General features: G+C 43.5%; 1 protein-coding gene across 1 annotated transcript in view; it reads left to right on the top strand.

Annotated features, from left to right (window-relative positions):
- Positions 1 to 20,610, top strand: part of GLB1 (galactosidase beta 1) — a 102,905-nt gene that overhangs the window by 67,857 nt on the left and 14,438 nt on the right. The window contains exons 11-15 of the mRNA XM_068981819.1: positions 3,941 to 4,015; positions 6,257 to 6,346; positions 9,029 to 9,142; positions 12,021 to 12,152; positions 14,023 to 14,277. Coding sequence (XP_068837920.1) covers positions 3,941 to 4,015; positions 6,257 to 6,346; positions 9,029 to 9,142; positions 12,021 to 12,152; positions 14,023 to 14,277 — 666 coding nt within the window. The remainder of the gene's footprint in view (positions 1 to 3,940; positions 4,016 to 6,256; positions 6,347 to 9,028; positions 9,143 to 12,020; positions 12,153 to 14,022; positions 14,278 to 20,610) is intronic.

The raw sequence follows: 20,610 nt of genomic DNA, 5'->3' as shown, positions 1-20,610 counted from the left end.
AGATGATTTTCAACATAGAATTCTATACCTATCCAAATTGCTAACTAAATATGACATACTCAGACATTCAAAGATTCAGGAAGTTTCCCTCCCATGTACCAGTTCTTAGGAAGTAACTTGAGATTGCTCTAGTGAAATGAGGAAGTCATGAGATTCTAGAAACAGGAGGGAAAAGCCAGAATAATGATAGAGCCTGAGGGACTTCCCTGGTGGTCCAGCAGTTAAGACTCCACACTTCCTGATGCAGGGAGCAAGAGTTTGATCCCCGGTCAGGGAACGGCAATCCCACAAGCGGTGCAGCGGGGCCATAAATAAATGAAGTAGGAAAATAATCGTGGACTCTCAGCGCTTGGAGCAGAAGACTGAGGGTCCCAGTAGGAGGATTTCTAGGAGAGAAAAGAGTGTTGGAAGAAACTTGATACCGTCTTTGGAAATTTGGAACCATCTAAGCACCGTGTGAACCGAACAGCAGAGAGGAAAAAAGAAAGGCAATTAGAAACCCCAGGGAAGAGAAAAGAAAAATAACGTCTGCAAGGAGAGAGAATATGCCATCCTGGTACATACCGGCCATGTAGCTGTGCAGAGAGCAGTATTTATAGAATCGTAATAATGTGAGCACAGGTGATTAATTTTAATATAAGGTCAATGTACACTTGAAGGGAGGACTTGTGACTAATAGGATAGACCTTTAACCCTGACATTTAAAAAGCACAGCTGATGGTTTGGAGATGGGAGTGGAGAGGAGAGCTAAGGGGAAGGATGCAGACAGCCTTATCTTTAAATGTGTGGAGACAACGGATAATGTCCTAGTCGGTAAGAACTAAGAAATAAAGGTATAGGGTATTATTTAAAGCTACAAAGATAACCACTAGAGAAAAATGGTGACATAACCATATTGGCAAGAAAGGGCGATATTTGAAGAGTACAACTGAGCTACATCCCATGGATTAAAGAAATAAATGATCGTGCCTTAAGTTGCTCAAACAAGAAGTAGCAGATAAATTTAGAGACTAACAGAAGCAAAAATCGAAACAGTGAAATGATTTTAAAATGGTTTCCTCTGAAGAACAGAACTAAAAGAATATTGCAGGAAACCACTGCGTTTTACTACGCTTTTAAAAATTGCTTTTAAAAAGGGAAGCTGAGAGCCAGCGGTGGGGTGGGGGCCGGGCGGGGAAAGAAGGAAAGAACTAAGAGCCTGACAGATCATAATACAACCTATTAATACTTGGAGATTCCAGATGGACACCAACTTTTTTTAAGACCTGGGAATTACACCCGTATCTTCTGACATTAATATAAGTTGTGTATGTATGTATTTAATAAGGTTTTGTTTTTATTTAAAAATAATTTCAAACTTAGAGAAATGCTTCAAGAATAAGAATAGCAGGACAAACACTTGTGTGTTCCACACCCAGATTCACCCGTGTGAATGTTTCACTACGTTTGTGTCACCATTTGCCCCTCGCCGAGCCCGTATGCTCTCTAAACCTATGGAGGGTTTTAGACATCAAGACTCTCGACCCCTATGTACTTCAGTGTATGTTGTTTAAGAATAGGCAAGAATATTCTCTTATATAACCACAGCAAATTTAACATTGACACAAAACTTTAATCTACTCATAAGATTTAATTTGCAAACAGCATCTTTTCCTACTATAGACTCGCCCCTCCCTTCAGAGTCGGTTTTGCCGTGTACCCTTTTTTCCCTCTCCACTCGTCACTTTCATCCTCTCTGCTTGTTTTTGCTCTTTTGTTTTACCCCATTCCTAATTCAGATCTCAGTTTTTGTTGTTGTTTTTAAAAATAATTGTTTCTCCTTTTGGTGGTGCTGGACCCTCTCTGCTGCAGGGCTTTTCTCTAGAGCAGGGCCGACTCTGCGGTTGTGGTGTGGGCTTCCCTTGCAGAGCACTTGTTTAGGGAGCACGGTCCTCAGTAGTTGCAGCACGTGGGCTCAGTAGTTGTGGCTCCTGGGCTCTAGACACTGGCTCACTAGTTGGGGTGCATGGGCTTGTTTGCTTTGTGACATATGGGACCCTCCCAGACCAGGGACCGAACCCATTGTCTCCTGCATTGGCAGGCAGATTCCTTACCACTGGACCACGAGGGAAGCCCCTGTTGTCACTGTTTTTAATGGCAGCATTTAAAAATTTTGTTTTTGGTGTATAGTTGATTTCTCCTGGCAATCTTGATTCCAGCTTTTGCTTCATCCAACCCTGCGTTTCTCATGATGTACTCTGCATAGAAGTTAAATAAGCAGGGTGACAATATACAGCCTTGACGTACTCTTTCCCCAAATTGGAACCAGTCTGTTGTTCCATGTCTAGTTCTAACTGTTGCTTCCTGACCTGCATATAGATTTCTCAGGTCAGGTGGTCTGGTATTCCCATCTCTTTCAGAATTTTCCACAGTTTATTGTGACCACACAGTCAAAGGCTTTGGCATAGTCAAAGCAGAAGTAGTTGTTTTTCTGGAACTCACTTGCTTTTTTGATGCTCCAACGGACATTGGCAATTTGAGCTCTGGTTCCTCTGCCTTTTCTAAATCCAGCCTGAACATCTGCAAGTTCACAGTTCACCTACTTTTGAAGCCTGGCTTGGAGAATTTTGAACATTACTTTGCTAGCGTGTGAGATGAGTGCAATTGTGTGGTAGTCTGAACATTCTTTGGCATTGCCTTTCTTTGGGATTGGAATGAAAACTGACCTTTTCCCATCCCTGTGGCCACTGATGAGTTTTCCAAATTCGTTGGCATATTGAGTGCAGCACTTTCACAGCATCATCTTTTAGGATTTGAAATAGCTCAACTGGAATTCCATCACCTCTGCTAGCTTTGTTTGTAGTGATGCTTCCTAAGGCCCACTTTCACGTTCCAGGATGTGACACCACCCTTATGGCAGAAATCGAAGAAGAACTAAAGAGCCTCTTAATGAAAGTGAAAGAGGAGAGTGAAAGTGTTGGCTTAAAACTCAACATTCAGAAAATGAAGATCATGGCATCTGGTCCCATCACTTCATTGCAGATAGATGGGGAAACAATGGAAACAGTGACAGACTTTATTTTGGGGGAAGGGCTGCAAAATCACTGCAGATGGTGACTGCAACCATGAAATTAAAAGACGCTTGCTCCTTGGAAGAAAAGTTATGACCAACTTAGACAGCATATTAAAAGGCAGAGATATTACTTTGCCAATAAAGGTACATCTAGTCAAAGCTATGGTTTTTCCAGTAGTCATGGATGGATGTGAGAATTGGACCATAAAGAAAGCTGAGCGCCAAGGAATTGATGCTTTTGAACTGAGGTGTTGGAGAAGACTTGAGAGTCCCTTGGACTGAAAGGAGATCCAACCAGTCCATCTTAAAGGAAATTAGTCCAGAATATTCATTGGAAGGACTGATGCTGAAGCTGAAACTCCAGTACTTTGGCCACCTGATGCAAAAAACTGACTCATTGGAAAAACCCTGATGCTGAGAAAGATTGAAGGCAAGAGGAGAAGGGGACGACAGAGGATGAGATGGTTGGATGGCATCACCAACTCAATGGACACGAGTTTGAGTAAGCTCCGGGAGTTGGTGATGGACAGGGAGGCCTGGCGTGCTGCAGTCCGTGGGGTCGCAAAGAGTTGGAGAGTTGGACACGACTGGGCTGAACTGAACTGATAGCTGATTTACAATGTTGTGTTAGTCTACTTGTTTCCACTTTCTGTTCTCAGGTGTTTTGTTCTATACTTATTTGAATGATTCCTGGAGCTTAAAGCACAGACATAGACAGACGTGTGCTTAGAATTCTGTTTTGGAGGGAGTTTTTGGTTCCTTTGTCTTTCCAAAAATCATTGGCACTATTTGAATCTTTGATCATTCTTTTGAAACATGAATTGTAGAGATGTGTTTCTGAGAGTTTAACAGCCGTTTTTCTTTTCTTTTTTCCACTGTGGTTTATAGTTTGCAAAAGTACCGGAAGGTCCTATCCCCCCATCCACACCAAAGTTTGCATATGGAAAAGTTGCTCTGAAAAAGGTAAGAAAAAACTGACAGAAACATTAAGAGTGAGGAAGTGGAATTCAGTAGTCATGAGTCAAAGTGTTACGCCTGGCAATCGGTTCCTTATATTTTTGTGAACTTGTTTTCTGTGAGACTGATGGGGTGGGTGATGTTTCTGGGAAAATGGGGACACAGGCCATGAGATGCTGTGTGATGCTGACAGGGTGAGCATGTCAGGAGTGAGTGGGCATTCTTAGATCATTTTGTTTCCATTATCAGTGTCAAAACCAGCGTTAGGAGCCCTTGTGGGAATAACATGTAACCTTACTGTTATGGCTAGTGACATTCGTTTCTATAATTCTCCTTTTCTAAAAGCAGTTCTCAAAAGCCACGAACATTAACTCTAAATTATACACTGCCCTCCATCTCAAAATCATGTCTTCAGGAGAAAAAGAAAAATCTTGCCTTCATAGCTTGTGGCTTGTATGGTAATTGGGACATCGAGTGGGAAAGACAGAAACGAATCATAAATATTAGCGAAGAGCTTTTTCTTCTAGGAAAAGAGAAAAAGAGGAGAGGCTAAGTTTGATAGGAGTGACGTAAGCCCAAGGCAATTTGTTTTGACCATCTTCAGGTTTTCCCCTCTGATAATCCCTAACTCCTACCTCGGTTACCTAACAAGAAAAAAAAAGTTACACATTTCTTAAGAATCTTGATATGCTAAAATAGCATCATAAGTTTTTATCTTTAAGCAAAATGCCAAACATGATTGTATAATATTTCCATTCGTGAAGCCCTTTGATGTTTGGTTGAGCTCTTGTAACATTTTCCACCTAGTGTCAGATATGTGTGTTACATTCTACAAAGAATGTGGTTTCTCTGCCTGATAGGAATCTTGCTTTAGATTAATCAGACTTTAATCACATTTGTAAAGGGAGTACCTTCTACTTTTTCATTGCTACTGCTACTTTAGGAAAAGTTTGGTTTGCGTCTTTTTAAAAAAGCTGTGAAAAGTTTATTTTTATGCAACAGAAAATAACTGCAAATGTTTTAAACAATATTGCTAACCTTAGTACCAAAGCACATTCTGTTTACCAGGAAGGAGAACTGTGAGACCAGAAACTAAATACAGGATTGAAGACAGCAAATTGACATAAAACTGTGTAAAGTTTGGGAGTTCCTTGGTGGTGCAGTGTTGAAGACTCTATGCTTCCAACATGGGGGGCCCAAGGTTTGATCTCTGGTCAGGGAGCTAGATCCCACATGCTGCAACCAAGACCCAGTGCAGCCAAATAAATGAATAATTAATTTTTTAAAATACTGAATGAAGTTTATGTAGATCATAGTTATATAGGATAAAAGTTTTGACCATGAGCTCCTTTAGTTGTCCAAGTAGGAAAGCACTCACTTAGCTGAATTGATAGGATTGTACCTAACAGATTTTTTTTTTTCTTCCATGCTACCTATCAGTGAGGTAGCTCTAAAAAGCGTTTATAAAATTCCTAACCAGTTTCATGCTGGGAAAAGCCCTGGGTTTGAAGCCAAAGCTAACTGCACATCCCATCTGGGCCATGACTCAAGTGAAATCCTGAGTCCCCAGTTCCTTCTTCTTCCCTAACAAGGGACAGTATTGCCGTCCTTGCCAGCTTTTGTGAAGACTCAGTGAGGTGTGTGGGTAAAGGGAGGTCTCTCCTAGAGTTTGGTGAGGCACCCACGGTTGTTTTGTGCATCAGAGTAAACATCATGGGCTACAAGAAAACAGTCATTTAGGCTGAATATAAAAAGTTTTAATTGGGTGTCTGTTATGTGCTGGACATTGGAGGTGAGCACAGTACGGAACTTGGTCTTAAGAAGCTGACTGCCCACATGGAGTGCAGTGGGGTCAACAAGTGCAAGGTGATCCCTTAAGTGCAAGGGAACATGCTGCTGACACGCTCAGAGGAGGGCACAGCTGGGGCTGCTTCACTCGGAGGTGGTGGGGAGGTTTCACAGAGCCTTGGTTTTCATGCATTTTACGGACCTTTTCTATACAGGAGGTTGTGATTGCGAATAGGTATGTTTAAAACTCTTTACAATATCATCTGTTATTTTTCATCCAGATTTAGGGACTGGATAGAATTGATTGAAGATGACTGTGGGACAGCCCTGAGTGGAATTCAAACCATTTCATTTTATTTAGGGGTTTGGGCAAATCTGCTGTCTCTGGTGATGACATTATTTCTACTGTGATTAAGTGAGGGGTGACAATGAGTGAATGCTGCTTTTGTTTCTTTCCAGTTAAAGACAGTGGAGGATGCTCTCAACATCCTGTGTCCCTCTGGACCCATAAAAAGCGTTTATCCCTTGACGTTTATCGATGTGAAACAGGTAGGGCTTCAGAGGTAATGCTTTACCTTTTTTCTACCCTCAAAAATATGTGCTTTCTACACTACCTGTTCTGAACACAGGGACCAAAATGGTAAGCAGATAAATCAGACCCCATGTAAAATCACCTCGGATCTCCAGGCTCTAGCTCTGTGGCTGATCTTTCCTGTTCTCCCCACCCCCATTTCTTATCATAGGTAATAACCTGCTTTAGCATAATTCTGTGCAGGTTATACATTGAGTATATGTCTGATATAATTAATCTTATTAGGTTTCAGAGTAAAACCACTGTTTTATTACTCAAAAAAAGACAGTTATTTGTTCTTAGTTCCAAGACATAGGGACTGTGTTCTTAATAGATTAGGTTATTAGAGATTCTTTTTCCTGCCTTTGCAGAGAAAAAGAACAGAGTACACGGGGCGGGGTGTGTGTGTGTGTGTGTGTGTGTGTGTGTGTGTGTGTGTGTGTGTTTAACCTCCAGGCACAGCTCCATCTTTATTGTAAAATTTCCCCAACTTTTTATGTTAGAAAACTTCCAAGAATAGTACAACACCCATAGAGCTTTAACACAGATCCAGCAAGTGTTAACAGCTGCTTCATTTGCGTTCTCTTTGTGTGTATGGTTCGGAGTCAGCTGCTTTTTGCTTTTTTTAAGCATTTGAGGTAGTTGTCAACATCATGACACTTCCACTCTTAAATATTAGAGCATATATTTTTAAGAAAGACATTATCCTACATGATCACAGATAATGATCACCCTTAAGAAATCTAGCATGGATACAGTCCTAGTATCTAATATACATTCTACGATCAGGTATCCCAGTTTATTCCAGTAATGTCCTTTATAGCGTATCGCTTTTCAGTCCAGTTGCCAGTCCACGCTCACACATTGCATTTAGTCTGCTTTCATCTGAAACAGTTCCTGAGTCTGTTCTTCCTCTCTCTCGTGACATGGTCATGTCTGAAGAGTTCAGACAGTTTCTGAGTTTTGTAGACCACGCCTCACCGGTTAGATTCAGTGAGACATCTTTGGCACACACACGACAGCAGCGGTGTGTTCGTCTCAGGGTACCGTAGTAGGATCACTCGGTGTTGGTTCAGTGTTCTGTTTGATCACTTAGTTAAGATCTCAGCTCTGGTTTTTGAAATGGAAAATTATCTAGGGGCTCCTTTCTGACTTTCTGAGGAGCTCACCTTCTGGAGGATGATATAATAACAGCACATTTGATCTTGCTTTAGCTTATTTTGCTTCCAGTTACTATTGTTACGTTTGTGATTTCACCCCAGCATTACTGCTTTGTGATATATAAAAATGATTAATTAAGCTCCCCCTCACTTTTTTGTTAGCGCTGGGTAGTGTTCTTTCTCTGGTTCTAACACACGCTGGTTGTACACCCATGTCTCCATTTACCTGTCCTCTCCACCGAGTAGGGTCGGAGCACATCAGATTAGACACAGCTCAGAGCAGTGGGAACCTGGGAGGTGGATCCCAGGTTAGTCTCCTTGCTTTTTCTCAGCCCCTTTCTGCTCTCTCACCTTTAGGCCAAGGCCGTTGTCTCAGATCACGTGTGGCTCCTGGGCCCTAACTGCTTCAGATCTGGGACAGGCCATAGAAGATTTACTTCCAGCAAACCTCTCCTCTCCAGGGAGTGGGGTGCAGCTTTTGGTACCCCTGCAGCTGCCTCCCCATCAGCCCCGACCCTGGAGTTCTCTACTTTGCCATTGCAGGGAGCATCTCACCTTCTGCTCCCCTCCTGGAAACCCCTAGTCTCTGAGCTAGGACTCACCACTCTGCTCCATTCAAAAGAAAAAAAGAAACAAGAGATGGGGATTTGGGGGTCTGGAAGGGAGGCATCCTTGTGCTTGAAGGTTTGGGTGATGACAGTGGCATTTCTTGAGTTCAGCACTTTCCTGCAACACAGGAACATGGGCTAGCATTTTCCTTCCGCTCTCGCATATCACCCCTCCCCTTTGCTGGGCTGCACTTTCTTGCATTGAGGGCTGAGGAGTGGGAAACTGTTTTTCCTGATGAGTTTCCATTTGGATTCTCCTGTATGACTTGATTTGTCCAGCTCTCCCAGCTAATGACCACTCAGGAAGCCATTCACCCAGGCTGGTGTTTGGGGGCTTCCTTTCCGACCAGGGGTCCCAGCATCTCAAAGTACTTTCTGAGGCACATTGAGAGGCACATTTCGCCCCCACCTCCGTCTTTCGCCACCTGTTTCCCCCTCGCCTCCACTTGAAACAGTTTCTGATTGACTCTTGTTTTGTATGGTAGAGCAGATTTAGCCCAAGAAGCTGGAGAATATTCTACAGAGCATTCTGTTGCTGTTTACCTTTTGTTTTTGTTGTCCTTGGTTTTGGTTTTCGAGGTAATAGCAGTAACCTTTTGATTCTGGGCACATCACCTAACACGTTCCAGGGTCTGGTTCCCTCTTGTGGGAGGGGAGGGGATGTTTGACAGAGGCCTCCAGGCTTCCTTGCAGTTTGCTGCTGTGATGGTTATTCTGTGATCTGAAAACTGAAGCCAGTTCCCTTCTTTCAGACAGAATATTTGCCGAGGCTGGGGAAGCACTTCATTCCTATAGTTTTAGAAATGTTGCTTTCACGCGGATGGAGGGTGACCCCGTTCGCCTACGGTGAACTGCAAGAGTGATGTCTTTTCTTGCATCCTTCTCTAACCAGTACTTTGGATTTGTGCTGTACCGAACAACGCTCCCTGAAAACTGCAGCGACCCTACACCCCTCTCTTCGCCATCCAGTGGCGTCCATGACCGGGCCTATGTCTCTGTGAACGGGGTAAGAATTCTCTTTGAACTTGTGTGTCTGCCCCCACGGCGGGGGAGAGTTGTGGGTTGCACTTGGTAATGATCTCAGAGAGACAGCAGTAAGCAGTCCTGAGGAGAGATCTTATTCCTTGCCCAGGAACTGGACCTGGGTAACCTGAATGAAAAGCAGAAATCTTAGCCGCTGGGCCACCAGGGGCTACAGGCAAAGTTCTCCTGGCTCTTTCCCCTGTGTGAAAGCAAGAATGTTTCAAGGAGGCAAAAACTGTAACAACAGGTAGCAAGTTTATCCTTAGAGACACAGCATAGTGAGGGGGGCAGCGCACAAAGAAACAGCACCTGGCCGCCTAGTGGTTAGGAGTCAGCATTTCACTGCCAAGGCCTGGGTTTGATCCCTGATCCAGGAACTGTCTTGCATGCCACACAGCAGGACCAAAATACAAAAAAATAAATAAATAAAAATAAAAGACTGAAGCAAGGCAGAAATACACACCTGGAGAGGACAGCAGGTGTCCTGAATGAGGAGTGTAGTAAAGAGGTGATTTTTAAATCCCTTATATAAGACAGTCCTTCTGGGTCTTTGTGTACCTTTGGCCAATTATCATTTCTTTTTTCACACTTGACCTGTCCTCGGGCCTTCCCTAACCTGTGTGCGTAACTTTTTGCTAAAATGGATCCCACTGCAGAGGCCTCTGGGTGCATGTCCTCACTTGTCATGGGGTGGCATGTTGTGACCCCCAAGGAGCCTGCCTGCACGTGTACTGACAGGGAAGTTTCCCTTGACCTCAGGAGTGGTCATCTTATCGCTTCTCTTCAGCAGAGGTCAGCTTCTGCCACTAGCTTTGTCCTTGGAGTGTCTTCAGTTTGACCCCACTTGACAAACGCCAGATGTCCAACCCAAGGGCCCATCTGTCTCCTGCCTCAGTAACATGACAGTCAGGGAGACTGTTGCCTTCCCATCCCCAGGCTCCACCCTCCTCGTGACGCTCCTGAGCTGTCCCTTGCTGGCTGATGCACCCTCACCTGCACTCCATCTGCCCGAGGTATATGCCCCCTCGTCCATCCGAACTTCCTGGTCACCCCCTAGTCCCCCTAGTCCAGGGCCATCCCCTCTGACTGACACTGTCTCATTCACGTCTTCTTTACTCCCGGATGGCAGGGTCTGTTTTGTACACACTAGATGAGTCATTTTAACTTAGGGTCTTCATCCTACATGAGAAGTTATATTCTGAAGGGCTGTTCGTGATAATCAAAGCTAGGAGATACAAAGACTTTGGCTTCATAACGTTATAGGAGTTCCATTCCTCTCACTGAAACAATCATGTGAAATAAACACATGAAAGATTGTTCCTAACCAAGAAAATTTGTTGAGAAAAAAATTTTTATTTTTCTTAAAAAAAAAAAAGAATGAAGTGATTTTAATATATGAAATAGGCAAACCACAAGGTCCTATTCTGTAGCACAGGGAACTATATTCAGTATCTTACAATAACCTATAATGGAAAAGAATATGTAAAATGAAATCACTTTGCTGGACACCTGAAGCTAACACAACATTGTAAATCAACTAGGCTTCAAAAACAACACAAAAGGAAAGAAATTAAGGGTCCGAGAAGGGAAGTGATTCACCCAAGGTTACTCAAGAACTATCAGAACTAGTTCCCTGCTTCTTCGATTTCTCCACAGCAATCTCCCATGTCTCCCAAACTACGTATTCTTTTTTTTTTTTTCAGATTTTAAACTTTTTCTTTTGTGTTGGGGTATAGCCAATTAACAATGTTGTGGTAGTTTCAAGTGAGAGACAATTTTAAAGGGAAATATTTCCATCCCATTGTCATGAGTGGTTTTGAGTGGCAACAAATGTCTAAAACACTATGAGTATATATACTGATTTGAGTATGTATGTCTAAAACACTATGAGTATGTATGGCAGTGATTTCTAAAATTCCAATTTGAGGGTTGTTTTAGTGATTTACATTTTTTTTTTTAAAGAATCTTGCATTTTAAAAAGTCAGGAATATGTTGCTGCTAAAATACCTGTTATTTCCCCTCATTCTATTACTTCATCTTTGTGGTTAATGCATCATATCAGGTATTTTGAAGTAAAACTACTCCACCTAACCCTCTGATTTTATCTCGTTTGTCTTATTATGTCCCATCTCCATGCAGTTTAAAACCTATTTTTTATTACTGCCTTTTTTTGCTGTGAGCACATGAAGAGATTCCTGTATTAGAAATCTTCCCCTGGAATTTCTGTCTCCATCCCCCTATTAAAAATAGACGCACAGCCTACTCAATACTCTGTAATAACCTATATGGAAAAGGAATCTGAAAAAGAATTCATATATTGATAGGTATACATATAACTGCACCACTTAGCTGTACACCTGTAATGAACACATTGTAAATCAACTATACCCCAATATAAAACAAAAATTAAATTTAAAAAATAAGGGACTTCCCTGGAAGTTCAGTGACTCTGTGGTTCCACTGCAAGGAGTGCAGGTTTGATCACTGGCTGAGGAACTAAGATCTCGTGTGCTTTGTGGCATTGCCAAAAATTAAAAATAAATGAATAACATTTAAAATAATAATAAATACAAAATAAAAAAAATTAAAATAGACATACAGGAAAATAACCCAGAGCTAAGGAAATCAGCCTCAGCCCTTCCCTGCTGGGAGCTGAGTCTGGCAACCCTCCTATGAAGAAAGCAGTGGTTGCCGGAGCCTGGGCATCTGGCTGAGGACTTGGGCAAAGGAGCCATCAGAGCATTTCTGTCCGAAGTCTGGTGATACTTCAAGGTAGGAATATGAATGTGGAATTGACTGAGCAGACTGCCTCTGCTGACCCTCCCACCCTAGTTAATTCTCGTTTGGTATTGAACCCACAGGTTGCCCAGGGAGTCCTTGAACGAGAAACTGTGATCACCCTGAACATAACAGGGGAAGCTGGAGCGACCTTGGACCTCCTGGTGGAGAATATGGGGCGTGTGAACTATGGCTCATGTATCAAGGATTTCAAGGTAGGCCCAGCCTCCCTGTTGGGAGTGAGACTCAAAGGTTGACAGAACTGTGCCCAAGTCATTGGGGAAGTTTCCGTAAATCCACTTAAAGACTGTCCTGCATACACTCTTTCCTTCCAGCCCTGTTCACGTAGAAGTGATTTTCTGCTCTGGTCGTGCTGGGCCTTTGCTGCTGCGCACAGGCTTTCTCTAGTTGGGACAACTCTAGTTGCAGTGCATGGGCTTCTCATTGCGGTGGCTTTTTTTGCTGGTGCAGCACAGGCTCTAGGGCTTAGGAGCTTCAGTAGGTGCAGCTTCTGGGCTTGAGAGTCCAGGGACTTCAGAAGTTGTGACTCATGGGCTTAGTTGCTCTGAGGCATGTGGAATCTTCCCGGACCAGGGACTGAACCTGTGTCCCTGGCACTGGCAGGCAGATTCTTATCCACTGTACCACCAGGCAAGTCCACATAGAAGTAATTTTTAAAAGCACACCCCCTTTGCCAAATTTGATGAGTAAACTTACCTGATTTGTTTTGCAGCCTAGAAGTTGAGTTATTTTGAAGATCTGTTTTCCTCTGTAGATGATGAGAAAGTTGAGCTTTGCAAACAGAACCCTTGCATTTGAGTTCAGCCATCCTTTAGCAAGAAACAGGAGGAAGCCACTGCACCATGCTTTTCCTTTGCTTAAAAAACCCACCGAGCCTGCAAAGGCACTCCCATGCCAACGGAGCCAACTTAGCATTTGTTCTGCTGTTTTCTGGGTGTGGACAAACTCTTGAATTTTAGAAAGCCTGTCCCTCCATGCACTGTTCTCACTTCTCTTGGTTAGTCTGTGCCTAGGCGTCTAGTCCAAGTATGTTTTTCTGATGTACATTTTGAGAGCATTGTTCAGTAAATGTTTGTTATGCTCATCCTCTGTGTCTGTGCTCCATGCGGTCCTTTTCGGGGAAGGCAAGGATGTTGAGATACAGGCTGCCCCTTGGGTAGCTCACCATGTGCTAGAGGAAGGAAGCCTGCACCTCCAGAATGATGGCAACACCCACGACAGGACAGGTGTCTGGGGCTATCTCCTGACCCTCCTGGTGGCATCTCAAAAGCAAAGCAGTGACACTCTTAGAGAACAGTCATGCAGGGGCCACTTTTGTCTCCAGTATAAAAGAAATGTTCCTGTTACTGTCCTTGTGGTCAGACTAATTAATGGTCGTCCTGCTTGGCTATCATAGGCCACACTGACCCACAGAGTGACGGGGACTCTTGTGAGTTGACTGAATCCCCAGGACCCAGCAAAGAGCCTGGCACACAGCTGCATGGTTAACGCTTATTGAATTACTGATTGGGCCATTGAGACATGGTATTGAGAGGTGTCGTACAACAAATATGGGATCCTATTGGGATGGAAAAGTTCCCCTCCTGAAAGGCTGGGAAGAGGAAGCCAGATGAGCCACGAGCAAAGGCTTCCATGCAGTGTCTGGTGCCATGGACATCGCAAGCCCTTGCCTCCACTGGACAAATAGAGCAACTTCAGAATATGCGTCTCAGGCTCCCCATCATTGTCACAGACCCTTCTGTCCTTTTACAGTGGGCAAAGTGTTCCTTTGCATTCTCCCTCCACCTCCGTTCACTCTCCCATCCTCGAAACCATCATTTCCTCTGTTCTGGCCACGTCTCTGAACCAGACACTGAAGACTGGGGATCTGAGGTCGAAAGCTCTGGCCTTGAGCCAGATCTGCGTCACTCTGATGGACACACAGTTTGAGCTTCATGTGCTGTTGGTGTTTCATATCCCAGTTTGCTTTTCCCAGGAATTCACGGCTGGAACACAGAGTCACATGAAGCCTCTCTCCACCCCCGTCTTTACCCCCAGCTCATCACTCTTGTTTCTCTTTTACAGGGTCTTGTTTCTAACCTGACCCTTGATTCCAAAATCCTCACCAACTGGGAGATCTTCCCGCTGGACATGGAGAATGCAGTACGCAGTCACCTGGGGACCGGGGGTGGCGGTGACAGGCGCTACCACAGTAAAGCCCGTGCACACAGTCCCCCTACCTACGCACTCCCGACCTTTTATGTGGGTAACTTCACTATTCCCAGCGGGATCTCAGACTTGCCTCAGGACACCTTCCTCCAGTTTCCTGGATGGACCAAGGTATGTGTCTTCATGGAAAGTATTTGCATTTAGGCCTCAGATGTCTTCTTTTCTGTGTCTGATACAGCATTAAAAAGACTGCTAATGGTGTGCTGCGTGAGACTCAGGGGAGTGGAGGGTTTTCTGTGGAAGTTTATCCATTTCTCAGGAGCAGGGCCATAGCAGATCTTCAAAGATGCTGTGGTCAGCCTGAAGGTACACCATCTAGCCCATTTTCATTGACAGCTTTCTTTAGCAACTTCCTCCTTCCCCTAAGAAAAATCATACCTTCTTTGAAAACTGACTAGGAATAGCATTTCTTGTTTATACTGAAGAAAGTCTGGCCCAGGCAAAGGGGCAAATCTCCGGGAAGCCTGTTTTCTCTTGTTCACGCCTAACGCTATACTCTCCAGACCACCCACCTCCGTATGGGGATGCTCCCGCGCCCGGGGTGCATCCACCCGTCTGTAGGGTCCCCAGCTGCCCCAGCCACTTTACTGCCTGCTTCATTCTCCTTTATTCTTTGAAGACATGTCTTCTTTCACCATTGTCTTCTCTACTTCAAGCCCTGTTTTCATCCTAGACCTTTTCATGACTCAAGTTATTCATTCAACAAATATTTTTAGTGGTTTCTGTTTCTGCGAGTGGGTCCAGCTGCTCGCCGCCCTAAAGCCAATGAAGAGTTCAGGTTGGTCAGAGGCTGGCAACGCTGGGGGAGGGCAGAGTTCTGTCACAGGCCGACTCCCCCGCCACTGACAGTCAGTGGGCAAGAGCTTTTATAGGCGGAGGGAGGAGCTACATGCAGAAACAGCACAGTCAGCTCTGACAGTCATCTTGAAATTGGTGGTGCAGTGGTCTCAGCGGTGTCATTGTTTTGAGTACAGTTAATCTTCAGTTCCAGGGGCGGTTTGTTCCCATTTCCTAGGGGCCAGTTCTTGGAACTGTGGCACCTCATGTCATGGCTGCAGTCTGGTCCTCATGTAATTAAATTCTTCCATCTGGTGAGAGTTTCAGTGTCTACAACACAGCTCCAAGGATATGACTCAGAAAATTATCTATAACCCTTGAGAAGAAACTAAAGGTCTTTAACTTTGCTTACTGACTCAACCTTTATCATTTGTCCTGTTTGATTGTTTTCCTTTCCTTCTGTATTTTCCCAATTCTCTGATTAAACTGGTTAAAGTTTTCTGCAGACAAAAGGCAGGCAGAGGACATGGGGGGTTGGGGACCATAGGGTCTTCTTCCCTTTCAATCCACCCCTTTTGACACTCTTCAAGATTAAGGAGAGACAGATACAGAGCAAGAAATGGGATAAAAGTTTTCAATAAAGTTAATAATAAAGTTGGCGGAGGAACTTGGTTTTCGTTCCTTTTCTCTTCCAGTATTCCCCAATTCTTTGAGGCAGTGGGGTGTGACTGCTCTGGTTCCTTCCTGCTGAAATGGGGCACAGTCCTGCCTAATTTGGGAAATGGACACAGAGTTGGAAATAATCTCAAGTCTCAAGTTTAGCATCAGTATTTTGTATTATGAAAACATGACCTCTGTCTGATTGCCTTGTCACAGTGCCTGGATAAACGCTTAAAAATTAGTAGACATATTATGGATGAGGATAATAATCAAAATGCATCTTTGTATTATTCTCTGAATGTATTTTCTTAATGGTTAAAGCAGATGTACAATGTATGTCTAATAGGCCATAAGCCGGCTATTTGGAATACTGGAGCCGGCTGCCATTTCCTTCCCCAAGGGATCTTCCCACCCAGGGATCGAACCCAGGTCTCTGCATTGCAGATGGATTCTTTTCTGTCTGAGACACCAGGAAAGCCCTGGTTAGCCTAAAGTTCAAATTAAATCATGTATAAGCCAGAATGACCCTCATACCTCAATGCATGAAAACTTCTTCTACCATTTTCCCCTTTCCCATCAAAAGCACTGATAATCAATATATTTTTCCACTGTCGCCAGAATCGCTCTGTTGTTGCCTGCTCTGGGTCCATTCATGTCCCTCGGTGCTAGGCCAACTTTTTGTTTATATATTTATCTAGTCATCCACACTGGGAGAAAACTAATTAGACGTAACAAACAAGCATAGAGAGGTCTGCTGACAGGGAAGCATTTTATAGGTCATACATTTTATTGATTATACCCAATCTTTACACCTTGTACATGTGCTTTAAGTAGTAAACTTAAAGGCAGCAATGATACACATCATGAGTAGTTATACTCTGTGATAACTTCATTAAACAATTTTTTCCATCCTGAACATTGGGGTCAAAAGTATGATTAGAAGAAAAACAACAGCTTTCCATTAGAATTCTGTCAATTTCTTAACAGTATTTTTCTCTGAGATTCCTCAGGGGCCCTCTGGAAAACTCAAAGCTACCTAGATAAAGAAACTTACGATCTGTTATCAAAAGCAGCACAATATTCCAGGAAAACTCTGTTCTCGTAACAGAGAGAAAACCAAATTGCTTCCCTGTATCAGCTCACTGTTAAAATTCATTTACCTTATTAAATTCAATCTAATTTTAATCAGTCTTAAGTGTCCAAAATTCCTTTCTCATAGGACTTTGATTCTTTACAGAAAAGGATATTTTCTATATCCATTTTAATTTCTAATTTTCTTCCCACCCAAAAGTTATTCTCCTTTTATCCTTCAACAAAAATATCTCCAGAGAATTCCCTGGAGGTGCAGTGGTTAGGACTTTGAGCTTCTACTGCAGGGGCACAGGGTTGATCTTTGGTGAAAACTTAAGATCCTGCAGGCCACACGGTGGGGCCAAAGGAAAAAAACAAAATCTCCATCCTTTATATTTTCTCTGGCAGACAACACATATCCTACTTGCTTTATATACTGAAATGTATCCCTTATCATTTTTACATATTACAATTTTTAACCCTTTAAAGCCTTAACAAAACTAAGAAACAAGTAGTTGAACTGTTATACCAGCATTTCTGATTCGCAAACTTAAGAACATATTCCATAACCTCTAAAAACATACATTTTTTTTCATAGCACAATTTCTCTTTAATGTGGTACAATATGTGTATTTAATAATAGGCATTTATTGTGTTTAAAGCTAAGCCCTCTTTCCTTTTTTCTTTTTGTTATAAAATTGTACTAAATAACCCAAGTCTGAAGTCTCAATGTGAGCTGTGTTTGTATTTCAAAGACAAGAGTTAACTTCAAGCTTTCTCCTAAGCATATTTTTGTTTCTCTCAGGGTCAGAATTGTGAAAAGAAAAAAAAAGTTTTCTCTAATTACATATGCAAAAATAAAAGACTTTCATCATAACCAATTTTTTTTGGAGTTTAAAGAACACTTAGTGGCCACCCAGTGTTTAAAAAATCGTTTTTTTTTCTTTAGTCATAGTTTCATAGCTAAAATCTTTCTAATGAATTGAACCTGAATTTTTCACTTTACAAAGACAAGAATACCAATCACACAAACAGAATACACACTCACACACCAGAAAGAACTGTCATAAATCCCCTGAGAGGATGACGGATATGGAGTCCCAAATAAACACTTTCCAACACAAACAGTCCTCAACATCATACATACATCAGAACCAGTTGGCAAAAATGCCAAAATAGCACTTCAAGTTCAAAAGAGAAGTTAGCCGGGTGCACACCTGTGGACTTACTGGGTCTGGGAGCTCCTCAACTCGTCCTGAGGTGTCTTTCCGTTCCACCAAGAAAGTGCATGTTGGCGGCCAGTGCCGAGCAGGGGAGAAACAGGGAGGATCCCCGAAACAAATGGTTTTGGCAGCTGGTAGGAATGTCCCCCAAACCTCCTCCCCGGACCTGAGAGCCATGAGCAATGGCTCCTTGAAGCCTTCCTGGCGCGTCTTCATGGTGGCAGCTTCCCTTGGGGAAAACCCCCAGGAGGCAGGTGTTGCGAGAGCTCAGTCTCACGTTGCGTCAAAATCTGTTAGCGAAAGTGGGTCCAGGTGCTCGGAGCTCAAAAGCCAATAGGAGGCAAGGTTAGTGGAAAGGAAAGTTGTCTTTTTTTCAGATGTGTGTATCCAAAGGGAGGGCAGACTCCCGTCCATAGGCCAACTCATTCCTCCTCCCACTGACAAGCAGTGAGCAAGAGCTTTTAAAGGGGATCTTCAGAGTTGTATAGGTGTTAGGGAGGGGGCTACAGTCAGCTCTGACAGTCGCCTTGAAATTGACCATGCAGTGGTCTGACCAGCATTTTGGGTGTTTTGCCACACTGCTCATCTTGGGATCTTAGTTCCCTGACGAGCGATTGAGCATGGGCTCCCTGTAGTGGAAGTGTGGAGTCCTAACCACTGGACCACCAGGAAATCCCTGACCAGTGTCATCTTGATTATTTTCAGTACAATTAATCTTCAGTTCTGGGGTCAGTTTGCTTCCATTTCCCTGGGGCCAATTCGTGGAACTGTGGCATCTTATGTCATGGCTAGAGTCTGGTCTTCATGTAGTTAACTTCTTCCACCTGGTGGGGGTTTCAGTATCTACAACACAGCTCCAAGGATATGGCTCAAATATTATCTAAAGCCCTTGAGAAGAAACTAAAGATCCTTGACTTTGCTTACTGACTTAAGTTATTATTATTTTATCCTACTGGATTGTTTTCCTTTGCTTCTGTATTTTCTTAGTTCTCTGACTAAACTTATCCTTTGGCTAAAGGTTTTCTTCAGACAAAAGGCAGGCAGAAAGCATGGTGGGGGAAGGCCCATAGGGTCCTGCTCCTTTTCACTACTACATGCCCAGACTTTGTGCCAGGCACTAAGGATCCAAAAATGAAGAGAACTGGATGTGGTTCTTGCTCCCTTGGAACTTAAAGTCTGGGTGTGTGCTAGTCACTCAGTCGTGTCCGACTCTGTGACCCCGTGGACTGTAGACCACCAGGCTCTTCTATCCATGGGATTCTCCAGGCGAGAATACTGGAGTGGGTTGCCATGCCCTTCTTCGGGGGATCTTCCCAACTGAGGGATCAAACCCAGGTCTCCTGCATTGCAGGCAGATTCTTTACCATCTGAGCCATGAGGGAAGCCCTCTTGCTCTCATGGAACTTAAAATCTAGCATACCCAAATCATATCATCACTCAAATTAAATGATACAATTGCAGATGCAACGGATGCTAAGAAGAAATATAGAGGTTGACAATAATTGGGCATTTGACCATGTTAAGGTGGTTAGGGAACATGCTGGACATGTGAACATGATGCTTGACAGAGAGGGGTTGAATAGGACTTAACATGGCAGAAAGGGGAGGGAAACATACGCCAGGCAGAGGAGCCAGCATATGCCAAGGTTATGTGGTTAGAGGGAAAAATGGCCAAAATGAGGAACTCACAGAGAACTCAACTGTATGAAACACAGAGAAGAGGGAGTGTGGTTCAGAGAAGCAGCTAGAAAGTGGGTAGAGACTAGATCGGGACAGGGTATTTAACCACATTATAGTTTTATCTTTCTTTTGAGAGTCACCAAAACAGAGTGACATGGCATGGTTGTGATGCAATGAGTTTCTGTGACCCCGGGATGGATTGGGCTCAGGGAAACTGTCTAGGAGGCTAGACCATAGTTTCATTGCCAGACGGGGTTAGTCGGAGACAAGATGGTAATGACAGACTATTTGAGAGATGTTTGTAGTTAAATCCATAAAGAGGTAGTGACAGATTGGACATAGGCGTTTAAAGAGAAGGACATATCAGGTGACTCTCAGGTTCTAGGCGTGCTGCTAGGAAGATAACACCATTTACTGAAAGAAGAACTTTCAAAAGAGGATTTGTGCTAGAAGAGCATGATCATGACTTTGGATGTGGACAGTTGAGTTAGGCCATGGGGAATAGCGGAGAGAAGGTACTTGAGGAGGCTGTTGTATTTATGGGTGGATATTCAGAGGAGGGATCTGGGCTGGGAATATATGTATGAGATCATTTGTATATGGATGGTCATTGAAGACATGGCCAGTAGACAAGTTCCTCTAAGGAGAGATGATGTAGAAGGAAGAAAGGAAGACATTGAGCTGACCTCTGAGAGACACAAACATGATGCAGAGTGAGGAGAGACCAAACAAATAGGAGGAGAACAGCATTATGCTGCCAAGAGGCAAGTGAGATGAAGACTGAAGCATCTCTGCTGGGTTTAGCACCAGGGATCACAGGGACCCTCAGTAAGGGCTAAGCCAGTGGAGCGAACACTGCAAGCCAAACAGCCTTCTATTGAGGACTGAAGGGGGAGGAGATGAACACATGAAAAATACAGATACTTGACGATAAACAATCTTCTTGAGAAGCTTGAAGGAGAAGAGGAAAAAAATACTGGAAAAAAAGCTGCAAGAGAAGATGCGCATGTGAAAGTGAATGTTACTCCGTCAT

Source organism: Capricornis sumatraensis, chromosome 10 (genome assembly GCF_032405125.1).
Source record: "Capricornis sumatraensis isolate serow.1 chromosome 10, serow.2, whole genome shotgun sequence".
NCBI lineage: Eukaryota > Metazoa > Chordata > Mammalia > Artiodactyla > Bovidae > Capricornis > Capricornis sumatraensis.
The sequence above is the reverse complement of the archived record's forward strand: the minus strand, read 5'-3'. Positions and strand labels throughout refer to the sequence as shown.